This window comes from Channa argus, chromosome 9, assembly GCF_033026475.1.
Source record: "Channa argus isolate prfri chromosome 9, Channa argus male v1.0, whole genome shotgun sequence".
Classification (NCBI taxonomy): domain Eukaryota; kingdom Metazoa; phylum Chordata; class Actinopteri; order Anabantiformes; family Channidae; genus Channa; species Channa argus.
Window position 1 is genome coordinate 455,197 of NC_090205.1, and position 12,257 is coordinate 467,453.

The 12,257-nt window shown below is 42.4% G+C and overlaps 1 protein-coding gene across 1 annotated transcript in view; it reads left to right on the forward strand.

Annotated features, from left to right (window-relative positions):
* Positions 1-12,257, forward strand: part of LOC137133295 (titin-like) — a 189,449-nt gene that overhangs the window by 130,965 nt on the left and 46,227 nt on the right. The window contains 19 exon segments of the mRNA XM_067516775.1: positions 171-408; positions 675-950; positions 1,033-1,332; positions 1,450-1,752; positions 1,839-2,138; positions 2,452-2,739; positions 2,865-3,167; positions 3,302-3,604; positions 3,724-4,029; positions 4,433-4,720; positions 4,910-5,200; positions 5,277-5,564; positions 5,647-5,929; positions 9,471-9,778; positions 10,205-10,309; positions 10,478-10,675; positions 10,788-11,084; positions 11,209-11,796; positions 11,931-12,233. Of these exon segments, the coding sequence (XP_067372876.1) occupies positions 171-408; positions 675-950; positions 1,033-1,332; positions 1,450-1,752; positions 1,839-2,138; positions 2,452-2,739; positions 2,865-3,167; positions 3,302-3,604; positions 3,724-4,029; positions 4,433-4,720; positions 4,910-5,200; positions 5,277-5,564; positions 5,647-5,929; positions 9,471-9,778; positions 10,205-10,309; positions 10,478-10,675; positions 10,788-11,084; positions 11,209-11,796; positions 11,931-12,233 (5,566 nt within the window).

Consider the following 12,257-nt stretch of genomic DNA (forward strand, 5'->3'; position numbering starts at 1 on the left):
TAACCAGCTGCTGATTTAATTGAAAAAATAGCTAGTAATCAAAGTCAAACCTGTAATACTGCTGTTTAATATATATATATTCTCTCAATGTTTTAATTGAAGCGCTTTTCATTTTATATTTAATTAAACTACAAATATACAAACTATTGAAAGAGAAAATATTTCTATAGGTTCCAGAAGAAGAAGCTCATCTACCGCCTCCTCCACTTCCTATGGCAAAGGACAAAGAAACAGCAAAACCTGAAAAGGAAGTGTGGAACTCCTACACCACAGTGAAAGGTTTGACAGTCAGCATCAGCGGCCTGAAGGAGGGCAAGAGGTATAAGTTCAGAGTTGCTGCCAAGAACATCATGGGCCTGAGCTTGTTCACTGAAACTAGGCAGCCAATCGAGATCAAGGAACAAATGTGTAAGTTATTATGTCAGAGGACAACAATATCATTAAGAAGTGTTTTTTGTCATTATGCCATCAGGCTGCCAATTTATGTACAACTATCTCATTGTGACAATGTGGTTGTTGCATTTTTTACAAAATAACAAATACCAATGAAAATTATAAAAGGGCTCCCGGGCTGAAATTAAAATGATCACAATTATTCATCTAAAGGCTGCTCACAGCTTCACTACATTATCTCGCAACTCTAATGAGAATTAATCTCTTTACTTTACATGCAGTGGAACCAAAGATTGTCATGCCAGAGACAGTGAGTGCCAGAGCTGGAGCTAAACTTAGAGTGGAGGCACTGGTTTCTGGAAAGCCCTCCCCAACCTGCAAGTGGATGCGTGGCGAGAAAGCAGTAGTCCCTTCCAGCCGTCTGGCTGTGCACCAGTCTGGCAACCTGTGTGTCCTAATTATAAAAGATGTGTCAAGGACTGACAGTGGAGACTACAGCCTGGTGGCTGAGAACAGCTCTGCAAAGGTGGTCCAGACGCTAAAGACTATCATCAGAGGTCAGTATTATTCTGGGTAAAATAATAAAGAGATAATTAACATTAACAACAAGGGACAAAATCATTTTTCTTTGTGTATCAGACATTCCTGGTCCTCCTGAGGGCCCTGTGGCAATCAGCGACATTGATTCTGATGCATGCTCCCTGTCCTGGAACAAACCACTGGAAGACGGAGGCAGCAATATTACCAACTATGTGGTGGAGAAATGTGATGTGAGTAGAGGTGACTGGATGACAGCTGCCTCTTCCTGCCAAAAAACCATCTGCAGGCTGGGAAAGCTCACCCCTGGAAAGGAGTATATGTTCCGCATCCGTGCTGAAAACCGCTTTGGTGTGTCAGACTTCATTCAGTCTGACAGGATGGTCCCCAAGTTCCCCTTTGGTAATGTTAACTAAAATAGGTCTCCAGGGCAGACAGTGATTAGGTTTAGATTTGAGTTCTGTATATATGTACATTTTTAAAATATGTATATTTTTTTTCTTTTTTTTTTGTCACAAGATGTCCCTAGCGAGCCCCTAAACTGTCGCATCAACAAAAGTACCAAGGACTGTATGTTTGTGGCCTGGGATAAGCCAGAAAGTGATGGAGGCAGTCCCATCACAGGCTACTACATTGAGCGTAAGGAGAGGAACAGCCTGCTGTGGGTAAAAGCGAATGACACAGTTATCCGCAACACTGAGTACCCATGTGCTGGTCTCATCGAGGGCCTGGAATACACCTTTAGAGTATCAGCCATTAACCGTGCTGGCCAGGGCAAACCAAGCCAGAAGACTGAATTTGTCACAGCTAGAACACCTGTTGGTATGTTCTACAACAACTCCCTCACAAAAAGCTTATTTTATTAATTCAACATTGGTACTTTACTTTTGCTTATATGTGTGTCACAGACACTCCAGGTAAACCTGAGATCCTGGATGTAACCAAGAACTCTGTCACTCTGGTTTGGACCCGTCCCAAGAATGATGGTGGAAGCAAGATCATTGGGTACTATGTTGAGGCCATGCGAGTGCCAGGAGACACATGGATTCGCTGCAACACCAGCAGTCAGAACGTCCCAACTGAGGAATATACAGTGATTGGCCTGGAGAGAGACTTGCAGTACCAGTTCAGAGTCATTGCCAAAACTGCTGTAAACATAAGCAAACCCTCTGAGCCCACAGATCCCATCCTAGTCTGTGCTGAGAATGGTGAGAGGTTTTTCACCAGGCTGTTGGTGAAAGTTTTTAATCATCCAGGTTTAGTTATCCGAAGGTTGAAAAGTTTCAACTACACTTCTTTGTTATTGGTTGGAAACATTTCTTTACTTATCCAAGCAGCTTTTTGAGTTTTTCAGTCAGGCTAAAGGAAGAAGTCCAGTTGACATAATTTAACCTTTGGACAGTCATTATAATAACAACATTACTGTTTTTTACCTGATTCCTATAAGCTTTTCACCTAAAAAAAGCACAATATCTCACAGATCTGAACAATTACACATATTTATCTAATCTTCAAACACAGTTCCCCCACGGGTGGAGCTCAATGCCAGGATGCAGAAAGGTTTCAAGTTAAAGGCTGGAACGACAGTACTCCTGGAGGCCGAGGTGTTTGGTAAACCAATGCCTAGAGTGTCTTGGAGAAGAGGAGATGTTAACCTGACATCAGAGGAAGGCCAGATCATCACCCATCATAGGCATCACTTCCAGCTAGAGATGGCAGCAGTCACCAAAGAGCACACAGGAACCTACACTATCCTGGCAGAGAATTCCAGTGGGTCCAAGACCGCTGAGATCCAGGTCAACGTCCTGGGTTAGTACTTGAAACTTCTTTTTTAGGCATGTAACTATTAAGATTCCGATTATATTGTAATTAATCTAAATACTTTACCAATATGCCACACTTAGGTGGTTGACATGTAATTTGTGTTTCCTCAGATGTGCCTGGACCTCCTGCCAGTTTGAAATATGTTGAGGTGTTTGCTACCAGTATCAAGCTGTCCTGGGAGCCTCCTCTGAAGGATGGTGGTGCATCAATCACCAGCTATATTGTTGACAAACGTGAGACCAGCAGAGCTAACTGGGCCCAGGTCTCTTCCAAGATCAAAGGCAACATCCTGGAGTTCAATGTGGAGAAGCTCATTGAGGGCCGGGAGTACCAATTCCGAATCCGTGCTGAGAACATGTGGGGAGTAGGAGACCCCCTTGTCACCACCCCTGTCATTGCCAAGAACCCATTTAGTAAGTCATCCCCAGCAATTCATCTAAGTTCACCAGTTTACTGTCAATCCACATCTATAGCATCACACAGTCAACATTTGGTTGCTTTTATTTTTTATATTAAAATAAAAACCCTAAATCTGGTGTCTGTGCAGCCCTCCCTGGCCCTTGTGAAGCACCGGTGATTACCAATGTGACCAAAGAACAAATGACTGTGAGCTGGAAGGAGCCTGCAGAGGATGGAAAGTCCCCTATCCTGGGTTACATTCTGGAAAAGAAAGAGACCAAGGAAATTAACTGGACCAGGATAAGCAGGAAACCCATAACAGAAAGGATGCTGGATGTTACAGGCCTTACAGAGGGAGCTGAATATGAGTTCAGAGTTGCTGCCCTCAACTTAGCAGGGCTTGGCAAACCAAGCGAACCCTCTGCTGCCACAATCTCACAGAATCCATTTAGTGAGTCCCATGATCCCTGAAATGTTGCACAGTTCTTTGTTAATAAGGTATTACAGATATGGGTATTCAGAGAGATCAGAGATCTAAAGTAATCTTAACTGGGTCATTGTTTTCCTCAGCACCTCCTGGCCCTGTTGGGAATCCCAGAGTAGCAGATACTTCCAGTGGCACCATTAGTCTCACCTGGACTGCTCCCACCAACAATGGTGGATGCCCCATAATTGGATATTTAGTGGAGTGCAAAAGGACTGGCACCACAGACTGGATCCGCTGCAATGTTCCTAGGAACCTTCAGGAGACCAACTACATCATCCAAAACCTCATTGACAAGACAGAGTACCAGTGCCGCATCACTGCTGTTAATAAGGTTGGATTTGGTGAGCCTGTTGAAGTACCGGGCACACATATTGCCAAGGACATCATGGGTAAGTAAATGTTCTGATTTCTTCAAACTTCATTTATTTTTTTATTTTGTAGGGCAGATAGTTTAAATAGAACACAATTTAATCAATATGGATTGCCATACCAAACCTAGATTTTCACTTATTTTAAAACTTATCAAAACCTGTTAATGGAAATATTTCGTATAGTAAACTGGATCAAGGCTGGATTAAAAATTAACTATATCATCAAGGAAAAATAAAAGACATGTTTTAATTTGAGTTTTCTGTCACTTGTATCCTTAGAATCCTCAGTAAAACCTTGGTTTTTATCAAAGTATTTTAAAAAAAGATAATTAACAGCCTTTGCAGCTTCAGAAAAAAAAACAATAATGATCCTTCTTCACATAGTAAATCAGAAAACTTTCCACTGTGTATGTTAATACAGTTGCTCCTGAGGCTGAGCTAAGTGCAGGACTAAAGGAAGGCCTGGAGTTGCGTGCGGGAGCCATCATGAGGCTACAGGCCACCATTAAGGGCCACCCTATTCCCAAGATCACCTGGGCAAAGATGAACACTAACATCAAGGGCCGCCAGGGCATCGTCATCAAATCTACCAACATTGACACCATGGTGATGGTGGAGAATGTCAACAGATATGATGCTGGCAAATACATTCTCAACCTAGAGAGCTTGGCTGGTATGAAGATGTACACCATCGTAGTCAAAGTCTTTGGTGAGTAAAGGTCTCAATAAAAAAAATTATTTACTATACGAATGCAGTAATCTCAGCTTGACTGAAGTGAAGCTTAAGTTGTCCTCTGTAAAGACTGACTGATATCAGCCAATCAGCTATCCAAGGCAGGAATATGATTTAAAATTAAAAAGTTTTAGGTTCATATAATAGAGTCTTGTGTATCTCTAGACACTCCTGGACCACCAGTTAACCTGATAGTAAAGGAAATGACAAAGGACAGTGCGTCCATCTACTGGGATGCTCCTCTGATTGACGGTGGCTATGAAGTTACACATTACATCGTGGAGAAGCGCGACACTGAGAGGAAGGCGTGGTCCATTGTCTCTAACAACTGCACCAAGACATCATTCGATGTTCCAGACTTGGATGCCGGACGATCCTATTATTTCAGAGTGTCAGCAGTGAACAAACTTGGTGGTGGAGAGACCTGCCAAACAGATGACTCAGTGAGAGCATCAGGTGAGTTGGATGATCAAAGCTTTGTACCTTGTTCTTGCAAATGTGATACTCACTGAAATTATATTTATTTTTTCAGAGGAGCCTGGGCCTGTCATAGACTTTAAGACCCTGCTTGTTACCAAAGACTCTTGTACTCTAAGCTGGAAGAAACCCCTCACTGATGGTGGCAGTCGGATCATCTGCTACGTCCTGGAGGTTTTAAATGGTGAAGACAAGTACAAGGAGCTAATGAGGTCTAAGAACATGCAGTACAGTGCCAAAGACCTGGTGGAAGACAGAGAGTATACCTACAGGGTCAAGGCTGTGAATGACTCAGGAGAGAGCTCTGCTAAAGAACTAAAGGTGGTTGCCAAGGACCAGATCAGTAAGTGTCCTTACATAATACCTGCAGATGCAGACAATTTAAGAAAAGTACAGTTTTAAACACTTTTTTCTTCCTTTTGCAGTATATCCCAGCTGTGACTTAAAGGACCTGCCTAACATGTGCTACATTGCCAAGGAGGGCAGCAATGTCCGTTTGAAGATTCCAATCATTGGCAAACCCGCACCTAAGGTCTCCTGGAAGAAGGGAGATGATGAAGACCTGACAGATACCGGCCGAGTCTGTGCTGAATCCTCTGCAGTCAGCACTACACTCCTCATCCGAGACTGCCAGAGGAGTGATGCTTCCAAATACACCATCACCCTGAGGAACAGTGCTGGAATTAAAGAATCCACCATCTTTATTAGGTAGGAATTGGATTTCATAAAATTTGTCTTGACAATTAAATAAATATTTTCTTCTGCTTATCATTGCATCTTTGTACAACCTACAGTCAGTGTTGCATTATATGATTACTGATGTCGTCTTAAATGAAACTAAAAGGGAGCAGACTGAAGCCAAAGCTTATTTATAACCTTACCCCTTTGTAAATGCCCACACATTTGATGTCATTTAGATTCTCTTTATATCCCAGATAAATAAGACAATAAATAAAAATATCTAGGACTTTACTTTCTTTTTGCCTATAGATACTAAGTCATGTTATACTTCATTCTTGTACTTATTCAACACATTTCTTTTTAAAATCTTAAACCTAGAGAGGTGTTTACATGATTTAATTCATCCTCAAGTTTGTTCCATAAAATCACCAGGACTGTTTTCTTGATGTAATTCCAGTTGTATGTTTATGAATGAGATACATGCTTACTTAACCCAGTGCAACTGCAAGGGGACACAAGCCAGTTTCCTCTTGTGCCAGTCCCAAGTGTGGATAAATGCAGAGGGTTGTGTCAGGAAGGGCATCCGACATAAAACACATTTAAGATGCAAATCATAACTTCCACACTGTATCTGACTTCAATACCGGATTGGTCGAGGCGTGGGATAACAACGACTGCTCTTGAGCTACAGGGTACCGGTGGAAATTGGACTACTGTTGGTCGAAGAAGGAGAGGAGGAAGGTGTGTTCATAGGCAGAGAGAGAAGATGAAAGCTAAGATTGTAGGACTGACAGTAGGGACTTTGAATGTTGGGACTATGACAGGGAAGGCTAGAGAGCTGGTTGACATGATGCAAAGAAGGAAGGTGGATATACTGTGTGTCCAGGAGACCAGGTGGAAAGGTAGCAACGCTAGAAGCTTAGGAGCAGGGTTCAAGTTGATCAACCATGGATCCGATAGAAGGAGTAGGAGTTATCCTGAAAGTGGAGTTTGTGAGGAACGTTCTAGAGGTGAAAAGAGTATCAGACAGGTTGATGAGTCTGAAGCTGAAAATTGAAGAGTGATGTTCAATGTTGTTAGTGGTTACGCCCCACAGGTAGGATGTGAGTAAGAAGAGAAGGAAAAATTCTGGAGTGAGTTAGATGAAGTGATGCAGAGCATCCCCGAAGTGAGAAAGTGGTGATTGGAGCAGATTTCAATGGATATGTAGGTGAAGGGAACAGAGGTGATGAGAATGTGATGGGCATATTTGGTCTTCAGGACAGGAACGCAGAAGGACAGATGGTGGTAGACTTTGCAAAGAGGTTGGAAATGGCTGTAGTGAACTCATTCTTCCAGAAGAGGCAGGAACATAGGGTGACATATAAGAGCAGAGGTAGAAGCACTCAGGTGGACTACATGTTGTGTAGACGTTGTAATCTGAAAGAGATCAGTGACTGTAAAGTATTGGTAGGGGAGAGTGTAGCCACACAACACAGGATGGTTCCAGATGACTGGACCACTACAGCTAATGTGATCAGGGAGACAGGTAGGAGGGTACTCGGTGTGTCATCGGGAAAGAGGAAAGCGGACAAGGAGATGGTGGTGGAATGAAGAAGTTCAGGAGTGTATACAGAGAAAGAGGTTAGCTAAGAAGAAGTGGGACACTGAGAAGACGGAAGAGAGTAGAAAGGAGTACATGGAGATGCCGCATAAGGTGAAGGTAGAGGTGGCAAAGAGCATATGAGGACTTTCTATGCTAGGTTGGACACTGAAGAGGGAGAGGTGGATTTGTACAGGTTGGTGAGACAAAGAGATAGAGATGGGAAGGATGTGCAGCAGGTTAGTGTAATTAAAGATAAGGATGGAAATGTATTGACAGGTGCCATGTGATGAGAAGATGGAAGGAGAACTTTGAAGAGTTAATGAATGAGGAAAATAAACGGGAACGAAGGGCAGAGGTGAACATTTATGAACAGCAATATGGTTTCATGCCTAGAAAGAGTCCAACAGATGCAGTATTTGCTTTGAGGATGCTGACGGAGAAGTACAGAGAAGGTCAGAGGGAGTTGCATTGTGTCTTTGTAGATTTAGAGAAAGCGTATGACAGGGTGCCGAGAGAGGAGCTGTGATATTGTATGAGGAAGTCTAGAGTGGCAGAGAAGTATGTTAGAGTGGTGCAGGTCATGTATAAGAGCTGTAAGACCGTGGTGAGGTGTGCTGTAGATGTGACAGAGGAGTCCAAGGTGGAGGTGGGTCTGCATCAAGGATCAGCTCTGAGCCCCTTCTTGTTTGCTCTGGTGATTGACAGGCTCAGAAATAAGGTTAGACAGGAATCTCCATGGACTATGATGTTTGCAGATGACATTGTGATTTGTAGTGAGAGCAGGGAGCAGGTGGAGGAAAATCTAGAGAGGTGTAGGTCTGCTCTGGAAAACATAGGAATGAAGCTTAGCCGCAGCAAAACAGAATACATGTGTGAGAATGAGAGGGACCCAGGGGGAACGGTGAGGTTACAGGGAGCAGAGGCGAAGAAGGTGCAGGACTTTAAGTACTTAGGGTCAACGGTTCAGAGCAACGGAGAGTGTGGAAAAGAGGTGAAGAGGCGAGTGCAAGCAGGTTGGAAAAGGTAGAGTGTCAGGTGTGTTGTGTGATAAAAGAGTATCAGCGAGAATGAAAGGAAAGATGTTCAAGAAGGTGGTGAGACTAGAGATGTTGTTCAGCTTAGAGACAGTGGCACTGAAGAAAAGACAGGAGGCAGAGCTGGAGGTAGCAGAGCTAATTTAATAAAATAATTACTAACTTATTTATTTATGCAAAAACTGGATATCCTGCTTTTGCAGCTATTGCACTTCTGGTTACAACTAAACTGCATTTTGTTGTATTGTACTTGTACATGTGTAATGACAATAAAGTTGAATCTAATCTAATCTAATTAAGATGGTTGAGGTTCTCTTTGGGAGTGATGAGGATGGACAGGATCAGGAACGACGACATCAGAGGGACAGCTCATGTTAGATGTTTCGGAGATAAAGTCAGAGAGGCCAGATTGAGGTGGTTTGGACATGTTCAGAGGAGACACTGTGAATATCGGTAAAGGATGCTGAGGTTGGAGCTGCCAGGCAGGAGGTCTAGAGGAAGACCAAAGAGGATATTTATGGATGTAGTGAGAGAGAACATGAAGTTAATTGGTGTGAGAGAAGAAGATGCAGAGGACAGGGTTAGATGGAGGCACATGATTCACTGTCGCTCATGCTTACTTAAACCCTCCATCATAAACTTTGTTCCAGTTCTGTTTCCTCAAAACAACTGTCATTTGTGATCTGTTTCTAATTAATTAATTTTTACTGATCTTTTTACTTTGCTTATTATGTGACAGTTTATAAAAACTGATATAATCAATGCTATAATTAGACAGCAGTCCACCTACTACTTCTTCTTCAATTATATTTGTATATACTTGTATGTTTTCAGCCAGAGTTACACACTGTGATGTGCTTTTTGTTGGTTTAATTATTTGCACAAACAGAACTGAACAATACATTGTGTCCGTAATGTAAAAACAACCTTATCTCCTTTCCCCTTTTAGGGTGGTGGGTAAACCTGGCATCCCTGTTGCACCTATTAAGTTCAAAGATGTCACTGCAGATGGTGCTACACTGAAGTGGGCTCCTCCCAAAGATGATGGTGGCTCAGAGATTACCAACTACATCCTTGAAAAGAGGGACTCCATCACCAACATGTGGGTGACTGTGTCTTCCACTGTGGTGACCAACACCATGAGGGTGACCGGTCTCCATGAGGGCACAGAATATATGTTCAGAGTCTGTGCTGAAAACAAGTACGGCGTTGGAGAAGGACTCAAGTCTGACCCCATTGTTGCTAAACATCCATTTAGTAAGCAACTGCAACTGTAACATTTTTGGAACTGTCATTTTATTTTATTTCAATCTGAATAGAATAGTTGTAGGAAAGAAACTAAAAGGTTTAGTATTGGTTTTAATGAAGCTAAAGATGCACTTACAATAACATTTATAAACCAAAGAATAATGATGAAATTAATGCTGCAACTAAAAAAAAAAAAGTCAAGGCCGCAGTCAGTAAAAAAATTACCCATTCACCATCTCTCATACTAGCAATCATGGAGGTGAGCAGGTGCGTCTATACCCATAATTAACTCTGCCTTTACCTTGTGGCCAAATCAGGATTATAGTAAATACTAAAAACACTAACTTCATTATTAATTAATTCTCTGATTATTTCATGGCTCCTACACTAGTTTAGCATTACAATGGAGCTTGAACTATCAATGTTTTCCTTCAGATGTTCCTGAAGCTCCCCTTCCTCCTCAAATCATGAGCATGCGCCATGACTCTGCTTACCTCGTCTGGTTAGACCCCAGGAAGACTGGAGGATCTCCAATCACAGGTGCAGTCAGCTTGAACGATTAGACAACCTATTATTTCTTCTAATATGTGATGCAACATTTTATATTTACTTCTTTTAGCACAATAATTGTTATCCATATGATGTATATGTTGCATGTTAGCTTAATGTTGAATTTGCCCTCCATCCCTCCTTTGAAATTACATTCAGGCTACCATGTTGAGTTCAAGGAGAGGAACAGTATTTTGTGGAAGAGGGTGAGTCCAACTGCCTTGAAGATGAAGGAAAGCAAGGTAACTGGGCTGACTGAAGGCCTTGAGTACGAGTTCCGAGTCATGGCTATTAACCTGGCTGGCATTGGCAGACCGAGTGCTCCCACAGACCCACAGGTGGCCCTGGATCCCATTGGTAAGTGTAAAATGTTTGAGAATGGCAACAATGATAACAAGTCTAATTAAATACAGCACTTGGATACACGTATTGAAATAGTGTATTCATATTTTTATATCAATTTTATTAGATGCTCCTGGTAAACCTGATGTAATCAGCATCACTAGGAGCACTGTGACCCTCCAGTGGACTGAACCCCAGTTTGATGGTGGTCACAAGCTGACTGGCTACATTATTGAGAGGCGCGACTTGCCATCCAAGATCTGGGTGAAGGCCAATAATGTGAACGTTTTGGAGCCTGCATTTACTGTGAAGGATCTACAAGAGGGCTGCAAATATGAATTCAGAATCAGAGCAAAGAATGCTGCTGGCGCTCTCAGCCCACCGTCCGAACAAACGGATACTATTATCTGCATAGATGAATATGGTGAATAGAAAATCTAAAACTTTGATAAAACAATTATGAATACTTTCAGTGAGACATTATGACAATGATGTAGAGACATGGCATACTGCATGATAAATGAATTGTTTCTCACTTTCTCCAACAGCTGCACCAACCATTATAATTGATGCTCAGGTGATGGAGGGTCTGACTGTCCGCGCTGGTGATACTATTGTCATTACTGCCACAAGCATATTAGGCAAACCTGCCCCAACCTCATGCTGGTCGAAGGGGGGGAAATACTTTAAACCCTCTGACCTTGTTCATATTGAGACCACTGCAACTTCCTCTACTCTGTCCGTCAAATATGCCACCAGAAAGGACTCTGGAGAATACACGATCACTGCCAGCAACCCCTTTGGTGTAAAAGAGGACATTGTCAAGGTTAAAGTTCTGGATGTTCCTAGTGCCCCTGGACCCGTTGAATGTAGTGGTGTTTCTTCTGAAAAGGTCACTCTCACATGGACAGCTCCAACTGAGGATGGAGGCTCTCCGATTAAATATTACACCCTGGAGAAGAGGGAGACCAGCCGTCTGCTCTGGACTGTTCTAGAAGAGAAGGTTATTGACTGTCACTATGTGGCCAACAAACTCATCCAGGGTAATGAGTACTTCTTCAGAGTCTCTGCTATTAACCAGTATGGTGCCAGTGAACCATCTCATTCTGAGGCAGTCAAGATGGTTGATAGATTTGGTATGTACAATTTAGCTCTATTGCTCAATGCATCTAATATGCTTAGATTTTTGTAAATATAAAATATATCAGGAAAAAGAATACAGGCTACACAATGTAGATTCATTAACTATTTCTTTTATCTATATTTGTAGGTCCACCTGGCCCACCATCCAAACCAACTGTGGGGGAAGTTGATAAAAATTTAGCCACTGTGACTTGGAGAAGACCAGCTGAGGATGGAGGAAGTGATATCATAGGTTACAGTGTTGAGAAGAAGGAGAAGAAAGGAATGAGATGGGTCAGGGCATCCAAGAAATCTGTTACTGAGCTCAGCTATGAAATCACTGGTCTCACTGAGGGTGTGGAGTATGAGTTCCGTGTACTTGCTGAGAACAAAGCTGGCTTTGGAGAGCCAAGTGAACCATCTATGCCTGTCAGAACAATTGGTGTTGCCTGTAAGTAAAAAAAACAAACCTTTT